We start from the raw sequence: 26,837 nt of genomic DNA, 5'->3' as shown, positions 1-26,837 counted from the left end.
GTCATAAGATTTGCTTATTCTTAGGCTAATTGTAGCCTTCTTGTCTCTAAGAAGTAGATTTATTTAACTCATCAGAATTTTGGAATGATAACTAGTTTTATAGTCAGAATTAGCTAAAAGCTTACCTTAGAAGAATTTGACCTGTCTTCCGTTTATTTAAAGGCCTGAGATTTGTTACTGAAAGATGAAGAAAAAGGTTTCATTTGAATATGTTAGTGCAACAAAATTAGAGAAAACCCTCCCCTTGCCCACATTTGCAAGTAGCATACGGTAGATGGTGTGTCCTTCTCATCTAATTGCTTTTAATATAATTTGCAGGAGAGTGCAGATAGCCTTGCACATGAAGTAAGCTTGGCAGTGTATCGGCTGGCTGGAGGAATTGGAGAAAGACCCCAACGAGGTTTATGAAGACAATTTTTATATTCCTGAAAAACTGGATTTTTAAAAAGATGTTTTTACAAAATAGTACTGTGACAGATATGATGAAGACTTTTAAAATCAGAATGCTTACAGTGCACTTTAGTAGATTGTTTTTAGATCTGATTCTTTTTCTTAAACACTACCAGAGTAATTCTTTAGAAGTAGAACTAGATAAGCCTTATAATTGTCCAGTTTCACCTCTAATTTCAATCTCACTGATGTAAAATATTGGGATTTTATGTATATGATCCAATCATTAACTTTACAATGTGTGTAGGGAAGATTTCATAAGAGTTGCTGGAAAATAAAAGCTTATTTAACTCCTTGTGACATCTTTTTCATCACCATTACCTAACTAAAATGTTGTTCTGTAGTAATCACCATCTTTGATACAATTTTTCCAGAACAGAGTCTTTAGAATGAACACAGAACACTTACCTATTTGATTAAGATCACCAGGACTTCACGGGCATAAATATGGAGGTGGTACATCTCTACTCTGTATTGAGAGGTTGAGATGATAGTGCTACACTTGTAAGGATGCATGGCCCAGGCTTCAGGTATTTTTACTGCTCTTTAGTGAAGGTACGTGGAAAAAAAAAAAAAACAAAAACTGTGATACATTCCAAAACCTCTGGTGGGGCAGTATCGTTCTGATAAGAGGACATTGTTAATGATAGAAAAGAAAAAAATCCCCCACCTGCCTAAATTAAAAGCCTGAAACCAGTAGAAAAAAAATGTGCAGTGTGTATTTTGCAGATTTAAGACAACTCAGGACAATAAAACAATGGACTATATATATAGAGATCTCTCTTAGGCACCATAATCAATATGAGCCAACAATATTTAAACTTGATTCAGGCCACATTCAGACATTTGCTTGTATTTACAAATATTTAAATTAAATACAACCTGAAGTGTTTTGTTACATACAAAAAACAAAAACTATACAACTCAGAATGGTGTTTGTTTTAAATACATTTAAGCTAAATGGAGCCACTTGTGGTGCTTAAGTTTTTATCACCCCTTCCAGAAAATCCTTTTCTACCATTTCTTCTATTTTTTGCCTGGCTTTGCTAGAAGATGGTTTGTGGTTCTCCAGTTTCATGTCCTTGTTAGGGAAGGCGTTTGAGTAGAAGACGGGACTCCCTGAGTGTCCTGCACATCGGCTTGTGACTTTGCTGTTGAAGACTTGGCTGAGTACATTGAAGAACGGCAGGAGCTGCTCAATACTGCGCACTGTGCAGATGGTGAGCAGCAAGTGCCCCGGCTCCCAACCCAACGTTCTCCCTGAGTTGTCTTCCTCTGGATTTTTCTGCAGAAACAAACAGAAATGTTATAAACAAATGAAGGGAGTACACTGGAAAACTTGAAAGGATATCAACATCGGTAATCACAGCTAAGAATGAATGTGAATGATAAGTCTCCACTTCAATCTGCTTCTAATTGAGGCCTTTTAGTGCTGATTATTATTTTATATAGAGGTCTGACATATTCATTGTTTTTCCAACTAGGCTTCACAGGTAAGCTTAGTTAGCTAAAATGGTTTTGGACAGGCATAGGGAGAATCAAATATGATAGTTGTGCTTTGCAAATACTCAAAAAGCTCCCATATTTCTGGACTTCCACTAATATAACCAAGGACTGGGTCACAGAATGACTACAGAAGAAGCTAGGGAGGGACAAAGGGATTTATACATTTCACTATTAGTAAAATTACTGACCCTGTAGCACAAGAAAAGGATCTTTTAGGAAAGAAACTATCTGCTGCTTTGTCGTGCTAAATAACATGGGGAGGAAAACTGGACCTTGAGTCAAAATAATTGGGTAGTGTCCTGGTACTGCCATTTACTTTGTAGTGTCTTTGGGCAAGACACATAAGGGTTCCTTACTTAGAAAATGGAAAAAATCTAATCTCTACCTTGCTGTGGAGGAGTCAAATGAGAGTGCATGTGAAAATGCTATAAACTAAATATATATTAAGAGGCTATTTTAAGAAGCCAGCTAAGTTATACAAACACAGCTGTAGACATCAGTCTCTACAGAAAGATAGTAAGAAAACTGGAGATGTTTGAACTTAGGCAGAATCATAGGTATGACAACACACTAAGTACAGATAATGAACACAATGGACTGGGTAGGAAAAGCATCACTCAGTGAGACTTAAAAAGTGTAAATACAATCTGTCATATCTGTAAACAAATGGAGGAGTTTGCCTTTTACGATCAGATGTTGCTGAGATGTGTTTCTAATATTTTAATATCACTAGTTTCCTAACGGAGAGAACAAAAGCAAAATCCAGCTATTGTATGTGATTGCAAGGTTTGTTTACTTGTTTGAAAGTAAAATCCCGAGAAAGGAAAATAGACAAGTCAAAACAGACTCCAGGAAACAAGATCACCTAGTTCTTTATCCGTGGCCAGAAAAAGTAAAAAACCACCTCTGTCGCTTTATTTCTTAGCAATTATTTAACCTCTAGTCTAGATTATAGAATGTACAAAACTGTCTTCCTTTCCTTAATTGTAACACTGGCTTTGATGAGAGTCCTGTGGCTGACTTTCACGTTAATTACCATTACTCCAGCACTGAGAACGCCACTGGCTGAGCACACCACCTCTAGTTCCCTAAATCAAACTGCATTTAGATGGCAATTAGCAGGTATACAGGAGTCCCTGGGTGGCACAAATGGTTAACGCTGGGCTGCTAGCTGAAAGGTGGGCAGTTTGAACCCACCCAAAGGTGCCTCAGAAGACAGGTCTGGTGGTCTGCTTCCGAAAGGTATCAGCCATGAAAACCCTATGGGATCAATTCTACTCTGCACATACGAGGTTGCCATGAGTCGGAACTGACCCAAAGGCAACTAACAACAACAAGCAGGTATATAAGACATGAATTTATGCTGAATAAAAATGAATAATATGCTTGAACCATCTACACATTGCTAGTATCCAAATGTATGGAATTATGTTGTAACTTTTTTAATATTCCCGTCAAAACGTGCCTTCAAAAGAGGGACTTTTACTAAGCTCTTAAGAGTGCTTCAGCTGTTCTTAAGTAAAACTAAGGCTTCAAACTGGTTCTTCCCAGTTCAGTCATGGCCAAGGAAGCAAAAACAAAAGAGACCTGAATTTTTAAAAGTTGGGTAAACTGGAATTATAACCAGAATGGGAAAAATAACAGGTCAAAGCCCTGCTAGAAATCGAATCTCCCTCCTAAAAAACAAGGGCAGCATGCATGTATAGTAACCAAATCTCTTGCCCATTAGATTTTGAGCAGAGTTGGAAACAGTGGTACCCTGCTCAAAGACAGCCACCAGCCATGCCACTTTGGATGTGTGTCGCTCTCCACAGTCCTGCCAATAATGCAGCCTCACATAATCAGGCGCTGACCGTCCCAGGGCTCCCACCTGTAATTTTTCCCATTCCAGTTACCATTTCGGATCACCCAAATTGTAAAAAATGGGGTCTCGGTTTCTCTTTGTCAGCCATGATTGAACTGGTTTGAACCGGTCGAAGGCCCTGATTAGAACTGTACCTCCCTCTCAAGAAAACAAAAAATCAGGAATGTTTCCAGGCAAACTATTTCTCTTTTGACTTCACTTGGTCTACACTTAAGGCTTCCTATTCACTGCTTTTATATTTGTTGACATCCAGACCTGAGTTTGTGTCTCAATATCTGGTCCAGATGTTGCAGTGTTTGCTGCCATATCACAAGCATCAAAAAGCCACCCTCACCTGATGCTTGGCCATCTCCAATCCCTCCAAAATCACTGTCTTAAAGTCCTCCTCCTTGTCCTGTGGAAGGAAAGAGGAGAACTCATAGCCTTTATTCCAGTGAAAAGTATGCTTGGCCATGAAGACCTTGTTTAAAGTGATTTGGATGGGAAAGTGGTTTCCAACCACAACAGTTTTCTTAATCTGTGGGACAAGCTCTGAGCAAAAGATCAGAAGTCATAGAAAAACTCTCATTACTAATAAGATGCAGGGGATAACAAAAGTCCATGTACCTGCAGTCATATAATCACATTGCCAGGGATCTGTTGTCATGATTACTTTTCCAGACATAAAAGTATCTAGAACTAGGTTTTCGGGACCCAACTTTCACCCTCATCTCTGTCCATTTATTCAGCACCTGAAGAAGCAACTGGCATTTTAAATCAAGTTCCTCATATCCTTCAGGTACAACCTCCTGTTTAATTGCCGTCTTCCATTCCCATAGTTTATGGAATGTAGTTTACAGCTGCTGCCTGAACATGGGACTCCAAAAGACTGGAAAATTTCTGAGCAATCAAAGCACATATTGCAAACTAAGACTCAAAACAGCCTAGGTCATCCCCAAATTGTACCTTCTTTTTTTTTTTTTGGAAAAATACTGAATGCAAGGGAAAACATGACAAAAGATGTGTTAAAAGAGAGCCCACTGATGGGCAAAAAACAATTAATAAGCCTGATGTATACTAAAAGATTTAGAGTACAGAAGACATGATATAAAATATATTTTACAAATTTTATCCTCATAATTTAATTGTGGAGCCCTGGTGGCTTGGTTTGGTTTTTGGTTTGATGGCTGCTAACCGAAAAGTTGGCGGTTTGTACCGAACAGCCGATCCTCAGGAGAAAGATGTGGCAGTCTACTTCTGTAAAGATTACAGCCTTGGAAACCCTACAAGGCAGTTCTACTGTGTCCTATAGGGTATCTGTGAGTCGGAATCAACTTGATGGCAATGGGTTTTTTTGTATACTTTATGGTAAATGTTTCAAGTAAATGCTCACTTTTCCCCTTGAGGAATTTCTCTAAGTAGATGCTTAATAGTTTTGAGTCCTTCACTGCCTTTCTAGTAGAGATAGGTTAGATTTAGAGCAGTGTTTTTAAAACTGCAGGTTGAGGGTTCTTCTTTTAAAAAATGGGAACTATAGAAAATAGCGCATGTTCTAAGCGCAAGTATCGTTTTGTGAGAAACTCTCGATTCAGTTATATAGCTGTACTGGGTCAGGATCAGAAATGCATTTATTACTGTAGGCCAGAATCAAAAAAGTAAACATTGACTTATAAAATGCATTTTTAGCCGTTTATATGTTACCTCAAACTGATATGTCAGTGATTATTCCCTTTACTCTTATTTTTGATGAAATGACTGCTAATTTTTTTTAAATGTAATACACAAAATTTCCTCACCCACTAATTAGTTCTGTTGAAAAAATTCTAACATTTGTTCTCAAAATCCCTTTTAGTATTGTGTTTTCTCAATCAGCTATCTTCCTGTTTCTCTTCATTGGCATTTTAAGATGGATATCATGGGGGTATTAAATTCTCCCTTGTTGATAAGGTAGATGTTATTAATATACAGAATAATTCCTTTTTCTTTTTAAAACTTGAAAGGTGTCAAAATAATTTTAAAGTAAAATTTAGTTTAGGGGTGGAAGGCAGTATTAATATCCATCATCTATCAACTTTCAAATTGCCTATCCTGTGTCTAGTTTTATGCAGAGATGTTGAAATACATAAAAAATTGCCATTATCTATTAAGAGAAGTGGCTATTGAGAATTAAAATGAAACTTTCAAGCTTTTTTATGAATGAAGGCAAATGTGGCCCTAACAGTTTCATGGTGCTACATCCTAAATATTAAACTATCTTATCAGCTGACTGAAAAGTATCTTAGGTTAGGTATACTCAGTTTCTTCCAAAAATGTTTTTTCTTTTTCAAAAGGAAGGAAATCAGTGTGCAAAATTTATAGGTCAGGTCAAAAGTGACTAGTGAGAAAGCTGTCAAGCAACAGGATATAAAAGTTGAGTTGCTTAAGTACCTGGTTAGCAGAGATGTGAATTACTTCCCTACTAACAGGTATTTTTTAGATTAATATGATTAAATACTCTTTTAAGACATCATGTATTTTTTTAATGCCTGGAAATATTAGGATCATGGACATTAATTCTCAAAACTAGGGATTTTTTTTCAAAATAGCTCAACCTGATAATGTTCTCAATTTCCCATGAAGTATTGAATAAAGGCCTCATCAATACATGTAGTTTTACATTAAAAAATATATAATACCTTTGCCCTTTTCCGAAGAAGTTTTGCTAGTCGTACCACATAAGGTTTAAATTCTCGTTGATGTATTCCCTGCCTTCTGACTTCCAAACCTGAATCATCTGAGGCTTCTGGAATAAAGGCCCATCGGTACCTATGTATAGAAAAATGCAGTTAACATCAGTAAGACAGATTTTCTGCTGTTTAGGATGAGGCCTCATAGTGTAGATCATGGCCCCACCACTAACCTGGATTCAAATTGCCAGTTCTGCTACTCATAGCCCTGGCACCCTGGGCATATTTCTAAATCTCTATAAGCCTTTTCTTCATCAGTAAATAAAACCAAAAAAAAAAAAAAAAAACCAAACCCACTGCTGTCGAGTCGATTCCGACTCACAGCAACCCTATAGAACAGAGCAGAACTGCCCCATAGAGTTTCCAAGGAGCGCCTGGCAGATTCAAACTGCTGACCTCTTGGTTAGCAGCTGTAGCACTTAACCACTATGCCACCACAGTTTCCTCAGTAAATGAGGATACTATTAACTACCTCATAGTATTTGGTTTTGTTCTGGGGAGTATTGTAATCAGTAAATAAGTATGTAAAGTTCTGTAAAGTGCTAATTACCACATAATATACACGTTCGGTAATATGAGAGCTATTTTTTTCATGAGCACAAAGTAAGCACTTCACATTTCATTCTGCATTAGTTAATAGGCAAAAAGTCTGTAAAAGGAAATTACTTTTATTTAGCTTATTGTCTCTTTCTACTATAACACAGTCTGACAAAGACTCGATTCTTTAACGTGTACACAGTAAAGGGGTAAAAGTGTTGAGAGAATTTAAGTCAGTGACATCAATTACATTCATAATTTTTCCAACCACCACCACCACTCTCCATTTCCAAACTCTTATTTTTAAGTGCTTATGAATCAAATACATAAAGAATGAGATGCATAATCAAAATTCAAATATTTTCTTGCTAAAGTCTGGAAGTGAGTGAAAGCTCTTTGTGAGGTTATGGTAAAAAACTAATATGATATATTCTCCCTTTTCTAATAACAGTGTCTTGACCAGTACAGAGGATAAACTCATTTTGGTTCTTGTCATGGAATACAAAAAGTCAATCCCATGAACATACTATTTAATGTTCTTCCTAGAGTATATTTTCTATTGTCTTTGTGAATACAAGGATCCTAGCTAACTTTGACCACTTTCCTACAATTCCTTTTTGTATTCTTTTCTGAATTTTCCCAGAAGTATGATCAGTTTAACAGATACTCAGCCACTGGAATTAATCAAAAAATAGATGTATATGGTTTTTAAATGGAGGGACGGGACTGAAATTAACCTATATAATTTCTAGTTCTTACCATAAAATTGAATGAAAAGTAAGCTTCTGAAACAGCAGTTTTTGGAGATTTAAGCATGTCCGAATACAGTAAAAAAGAAAATTCTGATATCTTGCCCTTTTTCTATTATTAATATGCCATTCCAGAAGAATATTACATATTCCAATACATTTTTGATCTTATGGATAAATATTCAAATTAGCCATATTTTGATATAATTTAATATAGTTTACCTACTCCTAAGTTTGGAGCCCTAGTGGCATAGTGGTTAAGAGCTTGGCCGCTAACCAAAAGGTTGGCAGTTCGAATCCAACCGCTGCTTATTAGAAATCCTGTGGGGCAGTTACACTCTGTCCTATAGGGTTGCTATGAGTTGGAATTGACTCAATGGCAATGGGTTTATTCTTAAGTTTATATTAAAAAAAACAAATATTTCTGAGCACGTAAGAAAAAGAAATTGAAAGACTTTACTTTTCTCAGGTTTCTCCCAATTTCCCTCTGCCATTACTCTACTCCAATCCACTATAATCTTAAATAAAATAGCCTTGTTCATCTCCAGTCCTTTCTTCACACTACATAGCCAAAATAAATTTTCTAAGATACAAGTCTGATAACATCACTTTATTCCTTAAAATGCTTCAATGGGTTCCCATTTTCCTTAGGATAAAGTTCAAATTCTTCAATATAGCTTACATAGAACCCTACATGATTTAGTCCCTTTCCAGCCTCTTCTTTGAACACTGTGCTCTGACAATACTGATCCTTCAACACTTTAGACATACCAGGTCCACTCCTGCCTCTATTTACACGTGGGCTTCCCCCAACCCTGTTTCTTCACTGACTCAGTTTAAACCTGTGAGGACCTGCTGTGACCCTCAGAGCTAACACAGGGCCTCTGCTATGTAGCCTCACAGCACCCTATGAGGTCGTCTTAATAATATCCGTTATGTGTTTAACTATACAGCTCCTTCATTGGACTTGAAGCTTCTGAGCTGTGTATCCCACTGTTTCACATACAGTGGGTACTTGATTTGTTGACTGAAAGTCTTTTAATATATCCACCTAAAACCATTTACTTCTAATAACTCTGCCATCCCACCCTTCTGTCAAAACAATTACATTCTAATAATAAAAAATATGAATATTTCAAATTACACAATAACTTTTTAGTCTTAGATGTCAAGCAAATGCATTAAAAAAAAAATCCATTTAATATCCTTGCTTTTACTTACATCTGAAACTGAGGAAGATTTTCGGAGGGCAAAGCCAGAGCCAAATCCAAAAATTTGCAAGCAGAGAGATAGAGGTTTAACCACCGCTGGCTGTTGTATGAAGTTGAAAAGCCATTGCCTCCTGTATAGGTTGTCTCCAGACCAGCCACAGAGGGGCCAGAAGTCCTGCAGCAGGAGACAGTGTTGTCAGCAGCTGTACCCATTTACTCCCAGATAATTACTGAAAAATCCAGCTAATATTTTTTATAATCACTCTGATATAACCATGCCAGTAATTGCTAAGCAAGGTTATGATTAAATTAATTTTGGTATTCTTAAATCAAAAATTCACTTTTGTTCTTTAACTTTTTTAGAATGTAAAAAAGCGGTACCTAATAACTTACACTACACTTAAGGAATATAAAAATAGAAATTGTAAAACCAAGAAACTCCACTGCTATTCTGTTTCCTTCTGCAGAGAAGGGGGGAAACTTTTGACAATAATAAACACAGTTATTAATACAGAAGACTTACTTTGTTAAACCAGCAATGAGGGAGAAGAATTAAAACATTCAAAACAAATTGGTTTAAAGCAAATTTGTACACTTAGTTGTACAAAAATTCTTGCTCATAATTTTTCAATTTGTGACTTTTTTGTATAAAACTTCCTGCTTAAATAAAAGTTATATTTAGTCTCACATTGATAAAGTGCCTCTACTAAAAAGAATAAAATTAAGTACATTAAATTGGGGCCATCTAGAAAATCTGGACATACAGGCACCTTGCTTAAAGGTCACCTGCCAAAACAGATTTTGCCATATGTTGCAGTGTTTCAAGGAACAGATCTGATGTACCAAAACAAATGTGGCTCATGTAGCTGAAACAATATTTTATAAGTTTAAGCTAAATTTGTGTCTAGATGCCAAAGGTCACGAATGCCAATAGTATAATCCAGTCTAAAATTCTCAATGCATAAGTGAAACTACATTATATTCAAAAATGATCAAGTAGATAATAAGGGACTAAATATATAAACTATACAGATAAAACTATACTAGTTGCTAAGGAATATTCCGGATGATTTTAGGACTTTAAAAAACTGAGACTACATTGAAATGAATTACATATTACCGTGAAATATCTTCATCAGCAGTGAGTTCCTGTTCCATCAGTAAAAATACCTGTACCTGGAGACCACAGAATAAATTTTAAACGTTTATTTCAACTGGATATTTAATATTTCCTTCAAATTATCTCTATGCTTTATTTTCATTACTACAAAAACATTTTAGGCTACAGCTTTATGATCTTTTAAACTGTATTTAGTTTCTGAAAGTAAAACTGCAATTAGCAGCACAGAACCTTGATCATCATTTGGCAGAAACCTACTATGGAACTAAAAAAGTAGAAAAATATTAAAGCAGATTGTTTTTGTAGGGAAATTATAAATGCTAGATTATCAGAGATAGATGCCTTTCTCTTTCTTACTCATTGCTTTACCCTCATCCCTCAAGTCATTCAGACAAAGGTGACCTAGTATGGTTTGGGGAAAGAGATGGCCAGTATAGATGGGATTTGAGAAGGTTTTATTGTTTGAGAGTATATGAAATCTTCCTGAAAATATCTCTGAAACAGGCTTAACCAGTTAAGTGCTTCACTTCAAGGGTGAGTATATGACTTATGTCAGCCCATCTAAATCTAGCTAAACCATCTCTTTTTACCCTAGAGGTGCTGCTGCAGGTGGGAACCAGCCATGACAAAATTAAAACTTTGATGTAAAAGAGACAACTAAACCAGATGAGATGAACTAATGATTCACAAGGAACTGGCAATCTAGGTTGCCTATTTGGAAGTTTAAGCTCTATGGAGATGGAATCTGACTTGGTTGCTAACTTTTTTCAACTTTAAAAACTGTCAGTAACTAGCTTAACTAGAGTTCAGTTTTCTTCCAAGATTAGTTTTAACCAGTAAGCATACAATAGGTGATGATATTGTTCGATAATTTAGATTTATAACCTGACTGAATTGAAATAAACTTACAAGTTCTGTAATCATGGTAGGCCAGAGTGAGGTAAGATGTTGTGGAGACATTCTTAAAAGTAACACTCTGAAAAACAGGAACACTTGAGAGTGAAGAGTTGGCACCTGGGGCAAACGGAGACTCTCAACCAATCTCTCTGAAAGAAATGCAGTAATACTTTTAATACTAAATAATTTGAATCATTATCATATAAACCTTTTCTATATCATCTAGTCTGTATTTTTCAACTTATCTGTAGTGAAGGACCATTTTTTAAAAAATTTCCAATCTGTTGAAGATTGATACTTTCATAAAATATAATCAAGATAAATTGCTAGAAAAAGGAAATTAAAAAAAACAAAGACATACAAAATACAAATACCATTTTATTATAAATTCAAGAAATTCTGTCACATTGCTGTAAAATTTTAAAATGTTTATTCTAAATTTCTGTACTTCTCATGGATAGGATAACAGACTAATACTGGTTAGTGGGCCACACTTTGAGTAGCAACAACCTAGTCAACTTAACTGTCATTCCCAGCCCAGTAGCCTCCTGCTGAGGCTGGAGGCTGTACAAGCACACTCGGGCAGCGAGGGCTGTTCTGTTTTGCTCGGAACAATTCTGCTCTGGGTAATGTTTATTCTACTCACTGTGGAGCTATTTGGTGACATGGGGTGATCATAAACAGTGACATCCTTCTGGATACAGAGGGTCACCAAACCCATCTGATGAAGATGATCAAAAACTTTATATGACGCCCCCTCAAACTATTCCTCTCCAAATGTTACTTCGAGCCAAAATTTACAGGCTCTGTCTATATTTTGGTCCTCTCCTTAAGGGTATAAACCCTTATCTATAATTAGAAAATGCTAAATATGTACCAGCAGCCAGACAGTCTTTATATCATCCTCAAACATGAATCCCTAGGACATTTGAACCAAACAATAAAATAGAGGCCACATTGAGGGAAGTTCTAAAACTATCTTACAGATACTGGTGATAATTTTTGTTTTTTCAGTAGAACAAATTTATAATTCTAAAATGTAATCAGGCAAACTACCTACACCTGATATATTTCACTCCAACTTACAACTTAGGGGAAGTATTTTCTAAGGAACAAAAAAACTATAGTTTGGAAAACAAAGAAAATAAAGGATTTTTCATGACTTACCTTGTATATCTGGAAGGTATTTCTGGTACTGGTCAATTTCACTGCTAAAAATAGCAAAAGCTAATCTTTTGAGAAGCATGGCTCTCTGTTCTAGCTCCGCATCACGGTTTGCAAAGAGATTGAGTGAACTGCTTTGAGCCACAGCCACCCGAGCTAAAAAAATAAAATAAAGCAAGTGAGAGACTATGATACAGATATTCATCTAGCCGTTTGAAAAGGGATTTTTTCTGTTATTGGTTTTTAACAGTGGCTACAGATGCCCTATGACATCCAAGAGTGAGGAGCTTGGGGCTCCTCTCTGAGGCAGAAGACCTGCAAACAGACCCAGCATATACAAGCCACAAGACCAAAAGGGTATGAATTGTGACATAGAAAGATAATTTATAACTGGGTTTCAGAAGGTAAAATCACTAACAATATAATATTATAAAACTCTTTAATATTCCATATCATCTGCCCAAATCTTTCGCATTGCTTTAAAAATAATTTCTAGCCTGGCCTGGTCCACCTACCTCTCCCTCCTTATGTCTTGGTCTTGCCATTCACCCTCTGGCTCACTCTGCTGCAACAGCACTTACTGGCTGTTCCTTGAGCTTAGCAGGCTTGCTCCCACCCCAGGGCTTTCACAATTTTTGTTCCCTACGCCTGGATTGGGGCCCTGGTGGCGTAGTGGTTAAAGAGCTTGGCTGCTAACCAAAAGATCAGCAGTTCGAATCTACCAGCTGCTCTTTGGAAACCCTATGGGGCAGTTCTACTCTGCTCTATAGGGTCGTATGAATCGGTATTGACTCGACGGCAATGGGTTTGGTTTGGTTTTATGTGTGGAATATTCTGTCCCTAGGCCTTCTTATGGCTGGCTTCTTCAGTTTCAGCTCAAATATCTGTTCATTAGAGAGGCCTTTCAAGACTCACTTATCTAAAGTGTTTTTTTTCCAGTTAAAATATATCACATCACCCTATTTTATTTCATAATTTTTTCCTGAAATAATCTTATTTAAGGTTAGCACAGTGCCTGGCCATCTGTTGTCTTTTAATAAATATTTGTTGAGTGGATAAATTTGAACCCTCCCAACAACCCTTGTGAAGCAGACAGAAAAGATAGTATTTTGTCCTTTTTCCAGATGAAGAAACTGCAGTTTGGGTCACAGAATTTACACAAAATCTTACAGACTGATATAATTTGTTATTTAAAAGTCCATTTAGTTTAGTAACTTTTAAACTTTAAAAATTAAGAAAACTTTTTTATATACTATATGGAACTCTCATATTATAAAACCAATCAAGATAGTGCAGAAGGGGAGTGGAGGGTGATTTTGATGTTCTTAGCCTCACTCATCATTCCTTAGGAGGAGATAAACAGAGCTCTGGAGAACTGAAGTGACTTGTCCGATAGGCCAAATCCAATTGCCTTTCCCTGTCCCTTCACTTATAACTCTTTCATTCATTAAGTAATTCGTGAGTACCTAATATGTGCCACTAAGATGTGCCTGACCCAAGCCATAGTTTTTTCAGTTGCCTCATATGCTGGGGAAGGAGCCCTGGTGGTGCAGTGTTTAAGAGTTTGGCTGCTAACTAAAAGGTCGGCAGTTTGAATCCAACAGCTGCTCCTTGGAAACCCTATGGGGCAATTCTACTCTGCCCTGTAGAGTTGCTATGAATCAGAACTGACTTGATGGCAAAGGGTTTAGTTTGGTTTGGTGCTGAGGAAGCATAGTTAAATTAGACATGACCCCTTCCTTCCACTATTTATCACTAAGTAGTCCTCTGTAAGTTTTAAGTGTAACTTGCAAAGAGCTAATTCTGTATTTTCCAGAAAAAAGCAAAATGAACAATAAGAATGAATTATGTCTAGGAAAGACACTACTTGGGTCGTTCATCCCATAATACTCACTCATCAAATCTCTAAATGTTGTTTTATCATGTGTCATTAAGTTGTCCATAATTGCTCTCCAACTGAAAGAGACAAGGATTATGACATGTAATTAAGATTTTGTTGCTGTTCTTGTTGTTAAAGAAACAGTGTTCTACTTGCAGGATAACAGTTGAGCTCAACGGGCTTTGTGAGATGCATGATCATGTTGAATAAAAGCAAGACAACGACTTACTGATTAACACAAGAGGCATCCATCTGAAAGAAACTGGGATCCATAAAGAGGTCAAAGGCTTCTTTTTTCCAAGCTCTCCGTGTGTACTGGTACCCACTAAGACTGCTAAGCAGCTGGACACAGGCTCGATAACTAGGGGCGTTATGTGCACTATAAGGGAGAAAAGCCACCTTAACCTACATGTTATAATTTTGATCATCATATTAAGTTATAAACATTTGCACTTATCTAAGACAATGACATGAATAAATGAAACAGAAAGCAAAGAGAAATAATATCTGAATACATTTTTCTTTTTTTAATTGTTATAATTCAAGGCAAAAATACTGTCGTTTTGTAGCAATTCCAACACTGATAATAAGAGAAGACAACTTGTTTTTCACAGGCTAAGAACTTAAGAAATCTATGTAAATAATAATACCTGTGATTTCGGAGGTAGGGCACAACATAATGCATAATATTTACAAGTAATGGAATAACCCGTTCCTTTTCATCGCTATAGAAAACCATATCCAAAAGATGAGCCAAAACCTAGGAAATGTCAGAAATGAAATGGAATACAATCTTATTAGCTGAAACTGATACCATCCAAAAGAATCTATTTTCAGTCTGTAAGAAAACCTAGATACCTAGCAAGCATCATTTACCACCTCTACCCCTCTCTACCATACTGCCATAAAAAGCACTCTTCTTCTTAAAATATACACTTTAAAAAAAGTATGTGGGGAGGGGGAGGCACATCTAAAATTATAAATAATACTTTAAACAATCTGAATACAGATAAAAAATTTGAATTGGTTAATCCTACATAGTCATTTGTAGAAGTATAAAATATTTTTTTAAATTAAAAACTTCATAAAAATTATTTGCTAATATTTAATTTTGAAACTGTTTAGATGAAAGTTCTAGTGAAATAACTTGTTAATATTTACCTCAGAGAGTAATGTCAATGCATGAACACTATATACAGAGGGAGTTATGTTTGAGGTTTCCATTGCAGGTGATAACATATCTAAATAAAAGATAGACAAAATAAAGGTACAGTTAGGTACTTTCCACTGAAAAAAGCGACCTACTGAATATGAAAAAAGGGATGATTTTATGGTACTTACAATTCTAGCTAAAATAATTTCTCAATGAATATATGCCTACAAATATAAAGCCTAGTATTTGAAAGCAATACCTTCCACATCAGATTCCAAATTGGTTCCATCCACCATTATTTTGGGAGAAGGCTTAACTTCAAGATTTCGTCGCAGCCATGTTGTCTGTTCCAAAGAAGAACCAGCGATTGCACCAATTGCATCCACTATTTTATGTGTCACATCCTAAAGAAGCAAAAAAGAACCATGAATAAATATGCTATCACCATATACTAGTTATGAACTTTTGTTCAGATTTCTGGCAATAGATATGATATACACTGATTTTCAAAGAATCATGAAATGTTAAGAGTTGGAAGAAACTTCACAAGCTATCTTATTTGACTCTTTCATTTTAGAGTTGAGGGCACTAACAAACACAGACTTTTAGAAACTACCCTCGATTCAGATTGTCTTACCTGAAGATCTCTTTGGTCTTTCTTATTTTCTAAACTAGGGTTTTTCATAATAAACTCATTGAGAACCCTAAAAGAGAAAAACAAGATATATTATTCTAAAAAAATGATGCAATCTAATTTCTCACAGTGAGCCAGTGGCTTTGTGGCCTCAATTTCCATTATAAATCTTTAATGAATACACGTACATACTCTATGACTCAAATGAACTAATACACATATGCATAACAAGACATGTACAAGAATGTTCATAGCAGTATTATTTATAAAAGTCAAAAACTAGAAAGAACCCAAATATCCAGCAACAACAGAAGAGATGAATTGTGGTATGTTCATACAAATGTAATACTAAACAACAAGAAAAACTGAACACATTAGTTATATAAAATTACATGAATAGTTTTATATAATTATATAAATTATATAAACTCACATACATATGTTGAGGGAAAGAAGCCAGACATAAAATAAAATACATATTTACATATACACGTAATTAAAAAACAGCAAAATTTATCAATGGTGTTAGAAGTCAAAATAGTGGTTATCTCTGGGGAGAAGAGGATAGTAATTGGGAGGGAGCCTGACTGTCATTAATCAAATAACCATAAAATTATTAACACAGATCAGGAAACTCCAAGGCACAGAGAGAAAAGGACTCATCCAAGCTCTGTCCTACAGGGTCACTATGAGTCAGAATCGACTCGACGGCACTGGGTTTTGGTGGGTAAGCTTTACGTTTAGGGGCATTTATCACCTCTCTCCCCTTTCAATCTTACACTTCCCCCTGAAAGTAACTTCTGTTAACAGTTTTACATTAGTGCATTTATATTTTGTATATGTATAAACACACATACCTCTGCCCTCCCTTTTTTACAGGCCTTATATTATACATATTATATTATACATCTAGTTCTGCATCTTGAGTGCCTTATGAAAAGGTAGAGAGATTACATGTCACCCAAAACATCTGTTTTCAACAATTAGGACAGTGGGCACTATCCTTTTATTTGAAATATTATTAAAAAAAATTTCTTACCCCAGTATGAGAAACTGCCCCGGAGCTGGAAGACTCAATTGTATAGAGTCTTTCAGAAGTATCAGCAGTGATGCCCAGCTATCCACTAAATTGGGCACTGGAATCCTGTAAGATAAATACAGTTTGTTTAAACAGAAAGCCACAGTAAACTTTAATTTTCTTTTTATTTTCCTATAGTGTTTAACACATTTTCCCACTCATTTCTCTGAAACACCCTTAAATTTTTATAGACTGACAGAACAAAATTCCTGAAAACTTCATATTTTTTACTCACATAAGAAAACTAAACACATTGAAAATACCCACTGTGACTTCTTAATCCAGACTTTTGATATAGAAATCCCAATTTTTAAACATATGGACTCTCGAAAGTTAAAATTCAACTGCAATACATCTCAGTTTAATTACTGACATCACAGTCATCTTTCTACCCTGGTCTACTTCCCTCTTTTTCCTTCATATATGAATCTCTGTATCTTAGGGAAAGCTGTCAGTTTATCCTGAACACCATTCTCTCACCTATAAAGAAATTAAGATTATCTTTGTTTCACCCTGTCCTTAAACCCAATACCTCTCTAGGTCTAAGTTGAGATTTTAGGCAGTCCTTGCTCTAAGTCACAACCTGTTTAAATACACTAAACAACTTAATTTATAAATGTTAGTCATAGATCACAAATGGATGCCAAGTTGGTGAATAAAATGAATTATACTACAGGAAAGATTAAGATTCTCAAGTAAGAAGAAGTTATCAAAACTCAAATCAAGTAAATTCTTTTCTGGGGTCAGCTAAACACAAAGCTGGAATACCATGACAGAAAGGTATTTTCACATCATCATTCCGAATACCTTTTAATCAGATTAGATTGCCATATATTCACTTACACCAAAATAATGATTCAGTGAAAATATGGATAATTTCAAGTGTAGGATTCAGTGTTTTGTCATTGTCGATTCAGACTCATAGCAACCCTATAGGACAGAGTAGAACTGCCCCACAGGGTTTCCAAGGAGCAGCTGGTGGATTCAAACTGCCCTCCTTTTCATTAGCAGCCTGAGCTCTGAACCACTTCGCCACCAGGGCTCCATATTAAAAATTATATTCTAATATTCAGTGTTTTAATATCCAGTGTATCTTCCCTATACATAGGCCTTTAGGGTGGCAAGATTTGCATGGCTGGGTCATTAAAATGGCCATGACTTGTATTATATTCAAAAACAATGGTTTCTGTTTCTAGCATTTGTTCTTTAAATTTTAGGGAGAAAAAAATCTAGCAATTTCTTCAAAGATTTCAGGCCCTTTTCCTCCTCTATTCCCTAACTTTTACACATTACTAATGCAATAAGGAAAGGTTCAGATCGGTTATCTTACCTTTGAATATAAGCATAGAAAAACTGAAGCATGCAGACTTCCAAAGAAAGATGTTTCTATAAACAAAAGAAATGAATTTTATAGAGAAGAAAAACACTGCCTTTGCTTTTTCATTGCTACAACTACTCTGCATCTTACTATCAATTTTTAGTTAAAAAATTAAAAGAAAAAAACATCAGTTGTAAAAAAAACACGTAGCTCTCTTTCACTTATTACAAAAAGCTCATAACACAGAGCTATTTAAAAAGCTGAAAACAGATGGAAGGAATTAAAAGATTCTCAATTTTTCGTCCCACATAGCAGAAAGTTGATACTCAACTGTCCACTTTTAAATGATCCATTTATCCTAAAACCATCTAGACTATTTTTGGTGCTATCAGAATTAGGTTAAGATTGTTTCATTAAATGTAAATTTATACTATTTTATTACACATACCTGTTAAGTTAGTGCAGTTAGTTCAAATTTGAGAGCAATTCCTAATAGTCTAAAGTGAAATCATTAAAGATAGTGGTAGGTCCAAATATAACAAAAAGAAACACCTGCCCTTAGAAATTAGTAATAGGTAAGAAAATGATACTGCTGTCTATTCATATTTACAAATTTGTTCCTTTTTAGTCTCAACTATTTCCTAGAAGGTTTTCCCTTTTAGCATACAAAGAAAAACCAAGTGTCTAATGGACTCGGAACTTAGTAGTCTGAGACCATGGGGGCAGTAGTTGGGGAGGCAGGGAACTGGGTCTTAATTGCTTTTCTATCCTCAAGCTTAACCGAATGTCTGGCACAAGTAGATGCTCAAAATATCATGCTGAATTAAGCTTTCATGAGCTAACTAAAATCCTATGACAAATGCCCCAGGGATGATTTCAGAATAGCAGAGAAATTAGTAAAGAGTTAATACAGATGCGGACTATTCACACACACAAACACTTTTTCCTTGGCGATTCAAGAAAAATAAAATAAATAAAATCAACATTTTCAGATGTATGGAGCAATTCTTTTAAGAATGCAATTAGGTCTATTTTGGCTTGGCTTAAAGTCTAATGTTTATAGTTGGTAAATATATATGTATTCCATGAAAATATGACCTCTTGGTATTTCTGGAACAAAAAGAAAAAATAGAGGTGTCTATAATTTTACTAATTTGTAGACTTTTATGTCTGCCTAATTAAAGACAAAGCACTGTGAGTGCAGGGACTAGGTCTAATTCTATTTCTACAACCCTTGTAGAGCACAGTCTTATATGTGGTCAAGAAATGACACTGACTAGAACTGAGGTTATGGGAAAACTTGGAGAGTTTATAGAACTGAGAGATTCATTCAAAACAGGTAAGAATAAAGGAACTATGAAAAGTGGCAGAAACTGAGGTATGCTGAGCTTGGCCTCTGGCTCCTGTGTTCTCCTTTAAATGATCAGAAACACTTGCCCTAAGAATTTGTTCACATAGTTCCTGACTGCCTTGGGAGTATATATAGGGAGGTAGAAGCAATGAACAACTCTTCACGGGCTACAGGAATGATCATAATAGCAAATCATGGCAGATACCGATAATTGTTTTCATTATAGCAGTATGAGGGCCAGACGTGATCATCTCTGCCATCAGCACTGTAGTTAAAAGGGCATACGGTTAAAAAATAAAATGTCTTACGTATCAGCATCATTTCTGAAACAAAACTACACAAAAGCTAAGAAAAGCTTTTTCTTACCTTGTCCTTTGCTATGGCTGGGGGCTGCTTTAAAACTTCTTTCACAGTCTGGATAACAGTTTCTGCTCTCATGACGCTAATTGAACGAACCAGTTCCACTAGTAAAAGCTGCTCTTCACTGGCTGCAGGAATGACCTGCATGTATTTAAAAAAAAAAAACCAACAAAAACCAGTTGCCGTGTGATGGCGTTTGATTCATAGCAACCATGTTGGACAGAATAGAACTGCCCGATAGGGTTTTAAAGGAGTGACTGGTGGATTCAAACTGCCCACCTTTTGGTTAGTGGCCAAGCTCTTAACCACTGTGCTACCAGAGCTCCTATGCATGTATATGTGTATGTATATAATTTTTTTGAACAGCAGAAACAAAATTAAGAGAATATTTTACGGCCTCTTCTTAATATAAAGACCTTTTCTTTTCAAATCCCTTAACTAGGTAAAATTTATTTATAAATCAACATATAACATTTTCAAAAAAATCAAACAGGATGATAAACCTAAGAAAAAACAGCAGTGCTTCACCCCATCCTTTCCCGTGCTCAGAAGCAACCATGCTTAACTTTTAGCTCTTCTCTGTTATTTCTAAATAACACACTGCTATTATTTTTTCCTACTTCGGGATTTTTTTTTTTCTTCAATTTTAGACATTATCTATGTACTTCTGACTTTAGACAAGGAAGAGTTAGCTCTCTTACACTTCTTTTCCTATGATACCAACACAGTTATACTACACTTTTGTTTAAATTAATATCCAATGTTTGCATGACATTTATGGCTGTCCTGTGTATTACACTATAACTGCATTTCTTTTGTAACCTTTTGCTTTTCCTAGAATTAATAAACTGCCTTTTTGTTTGATTTTCTCTGTGTCACAAGTTTATCCCCCAAATATAACAATTGTAAATCTCTTCTATTACATATTCAAATGTATCAATTGATCTTCTACTTTCTCCTTTTTTTTTTTTTTTTTGAGATATCGCTGTTGTATGTCTTTCTGCTCCACCCTGGGCTGGTACTCTCTAGGCTTACTACACAGTATCATCTTGATATCCCTTCTATCACCACCATCCTAGGGCGTCCCTTTGCATTTTTTCTCCTGTGTTGGAAACCCTATTGCTTGTATGCCATGTCTTCCTTCCTGGTTTATTCCTCAAGGTGAAAAGGCATCTTCTAGTAGCTGAAGGGTACACTGATGGGATTTTTTTGGGGAGGGGGGCACTGCATGACTAAGAATGCCTTGGCTGGGTACAGAATTTTAGGTTAAGACTAATTTTCCCATCAAAATTTCCATGTTGCTATTGACAAGTCATCAACATTCTTTTGAATGGAACCAGTATTTTTTTCTTTAGAAGATTTTAGAATCTTTTCTTTATCCCAATTTCTGAAACTATATGCTGATGTGCCTTACTATGGATTTTTTTTCACAGTGCTAGGCACAATCTGGAAATTTAGTTCCTTAATTTCTGGGGAATTGTCTTATACTATTTCTTTGATATTTTCCCCCTCATTTTTTCTGTTCTTTGTTTCTGCAAAAAGACTGAGTCTCCAGTATTGCTCCCCTGAATTTATCTCCTTTCTCCATTTTCCATCTCTTTAAATTTTTGTTTTTCTTGGTTATTTATCTACTTTATCTTCCAAACCTTCTACTGGTTTTGTTTTGCTTCTGCTATAACATTTTTTAATCTCCAAGAAAAGTTTTTAATTTTTTTGAATACTTTTTTTCGTAGACTCCTCTTATTTCATGGATGGTAATATTATCTCACCTCCTGAAGGACATGGCTGTTATTATTTACATTTTATTCTGTTCCCTGCATTGTTTCTTTTGATTACTTTTTATCTAGTTGTTCTGGTCTTTGCCTATCATACTGGGGCTTTCTTCACGTGACTGTTAATCCTTGGCTGTCTATTCATATTTTAATGTGAAGAATAATGATACAGCTAATATTTACAGAGTGCTTATTAAGTGCCAGCCATTGCTCTAGGTGCTTTATATGTATGTTGACCTTTTTGCTTCTTTTGCCCAAGTAGCATTTCTTCCCTAAGGTCACATAGTGAGTACAGAGGCTAAAACCTGAACTCCAGGGATCTGGTCTCAAAGTCTGTGCTGTTAACCACTGCTACTACTGCCTCTCAAAAAGAATTAAGAGTGATGGTCTTGCATTTGTGGGCATGACTAATGGATAGATGGGCTTCCCCGTGTGGTGACAGAGACCCAGTTTTTTTTTGTTGTTAGGGGATGCAACAACGTCAGCAGCTATAGTTCTCTTTGTTTGGTTAGGCCATTTTCCCACAGAAAGGAATCCTCAAAACTCCTACCTGAGGGAGATTTAACATATATCTTCCTGTGAGCTCATGGGGTGAGGCTGATTTCCTTTTTAGTATGTAAACTTTTCCTGAATGTCCTTGCTTTCAGTTTGAACTCTAACTTCTACCTGCATAAACCTTGGGCCCTTGAGTCTAGAGCTTCCCTTGATAAACTCTTCAGAGTTCCCCTTAGGTGGGGCCCAATACTTCAAACTTAACTCCAGTCTTCTGCTGGGGTAGAAGAAGTGAATCCTTGCTTGGGTTGGTGGAAAAGGATCTGGCTGGCAGGGGTCTTCTGCTCCTTTTATAAACTTAAACCAGCCCTTCAAATTTCAACCCCCTCCCAACCCTTTGTATCTGGTACCTCTAATTCCTGAGACTGTGGTTCTGCAGTGGGAATTGGCTCCCCTCTTACAAGCACTTAGATAAAAGCCATTTCTTCTCTAAAAAAGTCAGTTGTGATTCAGACATCTGCTTTTCATCTTGCAAAATTTTCTTCAGCGTTCTTATTTTCTGTGGTTACCTCCCCCAATTTTTTTTGTCATTGTGGGTTTACAATTTTTTTTTAATTGTTTTGTTCTTATTTTGGGGGAGAGAGCAGAGAAAAAATACGTGTGTGCAATATGCCATGTTAAATCACACGTCTTTGACTGCTTTTCAACAGACTAGAATTTCGATTCTGTCAAGTGTGACATCTATTACTGAATCCTAACATGGAAAATCATGTAATATGAGTGGGAATGTTTATTTTTACTGCTTTCAAAAAGTCAGAATAAATGTAATGTGAAGTCAGTACAAAAACAGCCCTTCTAACAACAACAAAACACAGTTAGCTGAACATATATGAATTTAAATTAGATACCCTCACCATTCTAAGTCACCATTTATTTTCAACATAGAAAACTTTTCAAACTCACAAACAACAAAATTTTCACATGTTTAATCTAGTCAAAACCAATATGTGAATTATATTTAGAAACATGAGCTATTTAAGCTATCACACAGCAATGAAAAACTAGTCAAGACTAAAGCTTCTCTCCATATCCTTGCTTTGTACTGAATGACTAAAAAAAAAAAAAAAAAACTGAATGACTAGCATTTTAAAATACCACGTTACCATTTCTGTTTAAAATATAGCTAGTTGTAATACCATGCTACCTTCTCTTTATCTCCACATAAAATAGTGCCTTTTATTATTAATTTCAAAATTTTAATCAATACATATTTAAAGAAACTCAGGTAACAAGTCATTATCTAAACCTATAGACAAACTACACTGGTTTTCAACTCCCCACCCCACCCTCACGAAGCCCCATCACAACTAATGGAGAGTAAACATTGGTATGTACTTACCAAATGCTTACTAAATGAAAAAACAAAAAGTAACAAGTGGTTAAATACATACCTTTGTCCTGGTGGTAGTTTTGTTTTGTCTCCTTTCATTCCACACAAATGCAATGGCAGCCATAAAGTGAACACCATGATTCATTGAGATGGGCCCCAATAATTCAAGGATCTGCTGTCTCAAGTTCTAAAACAGTTTAAGCAAACAACAGGTGAAACTAAAAAACAAAACAAAACCCCAAACTTTATGAAAACATTAATAACTAGATTGCAATTTTAGTTTTTCTTGAACTAGGCCTGGCAATCTACTTCCAAAAATTAGTTAATAAAAACTCTATGGATCATAACAGAATATTGTCTGATTACCAATGATCATGAAGATGGTGGAGGACAGGGTAATATTTCATTCTGTTATCCACAGTGTTGCCATGAGTTGGTGCTGACTTGATGGAAACTAACAACAACAACATATGCAACTTAAGTTTGACATTATGTTTTATTGCCTAAATAATATTAACGGGACTTTTAGTGGTGTTAAGAGATGCTACCATGGCCATTTTAATTTTAAAAGGAAAAAATTCTATAAAGTGACAACTACCAGTCAGCCAAATGCAAGAATCTACTCACTGTGGTGAGATAATAGAAAAACATAATATATGAAATTCAATTTATTAAGTTTGATGTAAGATCTTTAAAAAAGGGAGAGGACAATTTCTAATTATTTAAAATTTCAGTGAAATTAAACAAAAAGGATAGTTTAATCCAAATATCAGTTTTCTGATAAATTTTCTAATGGGTTTCTTCCTTCCCTTTCCCCAAGTCCATATGTGTTCCTGTGACTCCCAGATCTAGGAAGTCAGGTCTGGAAATAAGATTGGCAATTGAGGGATGTCAGTTTGACAACTTGATACAGCATAACATGTTTCTAAAAGATTTATATCATTTCCCTCTAGAGATAGACTATTTGAGAAATATCAAAGTGTAAGGAAGAAAAAAATTTAAAAATTCAGCCATTAATCCCACCCTCAGATAATCACTATTATTATATGGATGAACTTTATTTCTATTTCTGGATAATTTTTTTTTTACATAATTGTGAATGCAATGTTTGTTCAATTATACAACATACCTGTTTTATTAAACTTTTGAGTGCTGTTCCATCCAGTAAGAATTCTTCAAAACCATGATTATTAATAGTTACATAACACTGAAAGATGATTTACTTAACGATTTCATTTACTGTTTAGGCTTGTTCTTTTTTTTTTGCCATTAAATATTATGATGAACACTTTGTATATATATCTTGGCTTAATTCTGATTATGTCGAAATTTATTTCTAAAGCAAATTATAGGTCAAAGACTATGAAATGTTTAAAGACTATGATATGTTACTAAATTGTTTTCCAGGACAGTTTTACATGTTAAAATGTCAACTTAAACCAAACCAAACCTGTTGTCCTGGAGTCTATTCCTGGAGTCGATTCCGACTCCTGGCGACCCCATGTGTTACAGGGTAAAGCTGCTCCATAGGATTTTCTTGGTTGTAATCTTTACAGAAGCAGATCGCCTTTTCTTCTGCAGCACCGCAAGGTGGGTTTGAACTGCCAACCTTTAGGTTAGTAGCTAATCAAAATCCATTTGTGCCACCCAAGGACCTTAAAAAATGTCCTTAAAAAGGGAAGAAAGTACTGATGCATGTTACAAGAGGTATGAACTAACCCTAAAATGAATCTCAAAACATTATGCTATGTGAAAGAAGCTAGACACAAAAGATCACATAGTGTACGATTCTATTTATATAAAATGCCCAGAAAAGGGAAATCTATATATAAAGATTAGTGGTTGATTGGGGCTAGGAAGGAAAGAGTGAGTGACTATAAATGGGCACGAGGGATCTTTTTCCTGGACATGTTCTAAAATTAGATAGTGGAGATAGTTTCACAACTCTCTAAGTTTATTAAAAACCACTGAATTGTGTACTAAAATGGATGGATTTTGTGGTATGTAAATCATATATCAATGCAACTTAAAAAATTATTTGACAATTACTCAACCCATGCAGAATGTCAAATACTACTCAAATTATTCACAAATTCTTAATGTAATTTTTGAAAAAATCCTTTACAGACTCGAACACTACAGATTTAAGTGTGAACTTTCTAACCTTTGTGGCTCCAAGATTAATAGTGGTAACAGATGCAGAGGCAGCAACGGCTATCTTTTCTGAAGAATCAGCCTGATGCAGTACACTCCAAAGCAACGTCACAGAGGACATGATCATGTGAAGGATGGACAGGATTCCACTACGCGCTTCAAACAAGTGTTTTTGGTCTACGTTGACCAAGAGCTGTTAAAATCGGGGGGAAGACCATGATATCACTTACTGAGGTTTACAAAAGGAGATTTATTAGACTTCATAGCCTTTATAAAGGAGTCAAATATTTACGCAGTCTTACTTGGTGATACTGGGTAGTTGGATCCAACAAACAGTAATGGATAATAGCTGTGATGCCTTCCAAAAGAGTAAGAATCATATCCGGTGGAATAACTGATGCCATCCACAGAGGCCTGAAATAAAATGTACTTCATTTTAACATAAGTTCTGTCAAAACAAAGTGCATGTTTTGTCACTGATAAATACCCAGCAAGTACCAGGCACACGGTTATGTACTCAATAAATATTTGATGAATAAAAGAATAAACCAGAGGATTTTCATCTCCTAGTCTATAAAATAAGGGAGTTGGACTAAATGTATGAAGGTGTTTTTTGTCTAAAAAATTCTAGGCAATCTCACCATGAGTTGGAGTGGACTCGATGGCAATTTGATTACTGGTTAAACAAATATAGCCACTGAATCTCTAGCAATTGGTGAACAATATTAAGCTATGTAGACCATTTTCTTTTCTTTTTTGACATGTTGTAGCCAAGGTTATACTGGAGAAAATCCAGATACCAGTCTACTAAACATTTGGCTAATTTTCTACAGACTTAAGAGTTGGTGCCAACTCAATGATACATAAGAGTAACAATTTTGAACATGGACTGAAGACACAAATGAAATTTGCCACCAAGCCATGAAAATCCAAAACAAGAAATAAAATTAAATGGCAAAATAATTATTTGTAAATTTAAATTAATCAGTGTGAAATTCATTCACACTTAGATAACATATCAGAGATGAAAACTAGGGAAACTCCTCCTGAGCT

The 26,837-nt window shown here is 35.5% G+C and overlaps 2 protein-coding genes across 7 annotated transcripts in view; one reads left to right on the top strand and one right to left on the bottom strand.

Moving 5' to 3' along the window:
• PGM3 (phosphoglucomutase 3) overlaps window positions 1-737 on the top strand; it is a 30,938-nt gene extending 30,201 nt beyond the window's left edge. For 2 of the 3 annotated variants that reach the window (XM_049896279.1, XM_049896289.1), the window contains exon 13: window positions 319-736. In XM_049896279.1, coding sequence (XP_049752236.1) covers window positions 319-408 — 90 coding nt within the window. In that variant the 3' untranslated portion in view covers window positions 409-736. Of the gene's footprint in view, window positions 1-318 lie in introns of all 3 variants that reach the window. The other variant, XM_049896270.1, reaches the window with a different exon arrangement.
• A 410-nt stretch (window positions 738-1,147) lies between these two features.
• The window catches only part of DOP1A (DOP1 leucine zipper like protein A), a 106,265-nt gene continuing 80,575 nt past the window's right edge, over window positions 1,148-26,837 (bottom strand). For 3 of the 4 annotated variants that reach the window (XM_049896209.1, XM_049896200.1, XM_049896228.1), the window contains 19 exons: window positions 26,087-26,198; window positions 25,795-25,977; window positions 23,692-23,817; window positions 19,983-20,117; window positions 18,278-18,333; window positions 16,909-17,013; window positions 15,873-15,939; window positions 15,495-15,639; window positions 15,244-15,323; window positions 14,733-14,842; window positions 14,312-14,461; window positions 14,098-14,159; window positions 12,207-12,359; window positions 11,052-11,188; window positions 10,143-10,198; window positions 9,033-9,197; window positions 6,475-6,604; window positions 4,155-4,214; window positions 1,148-1,735 (listed from right to left, as the gene is read on the bottom strand). In XM_049896209.1, the coding sequence (XP_049752166.1) occupies window positions 1,430-1,735; window positions 4,155-4,214; window positions 6,475-6,604; window positions 9,033-9,197; window positions 10,143-10,198; window positions 11,052-11,188; window positions 12,207-12,359; window positions 14,098-14,159; window positions 14,312-14,461; window positions 14,733-14,842; window positions 15,244-15,323; window positions 15,495-15,639; window positions 15,873-15,939; window positions 16,909-17,013; window positions 18,278-18,333; window positions 19,983-20,117; window positions 23,692-23,817; window positions 25,795-25,977; window positions 26,087-26,198 (2,338 nt within the window). In that variant the 3' untranslated portion in view covers window positions 1,148-1,429. The remainder of the gene's footprint in view (window positions 1,736-4,154; window positions 4,215-6,474; window positions 6,605-9,032; window positions 9,198-10,142; window positions 10,199-11,051; window positions 11,189-12,206; window positions 12,360-14,097; window positions 14,160-14,311; window positions 14,462-14,732; window positions 14,843-15,243; window positions 15,324-15,494; window positions 15,640-15,872; window positions 15,940-16,908; window positions 17,014-18,277; window positions 18,334-19,982; window positions 20,118-23,691; window positions 23,818-25,794; window positions 25,978-26,086; window positions 26,199-26,837) is intronic. The other variant, XM_049896219.1, reaches the window with a different exon arrangement.

This window comes from Elephas maximus, chromosome 1, assembly GCF_024166365.1.
Source record: "Elephas maximus indicus isolate mEleMax1 chromosome 1, mEleMax1 primary haplotype, whole genome shotgun sequence".
In the NCBI taxonomy this organism is placed as follows: domain Eukaryota; kingdom Metazoa; phylum Chordata; class Mammalia; order Proboscidea; family Elephantidae; genus Elephas; species Elephas maximus.
Note: the sequence above shows the minus strand (reverse complement) of the source record. Positions and strands in the feature narration are given on the sequence as shown.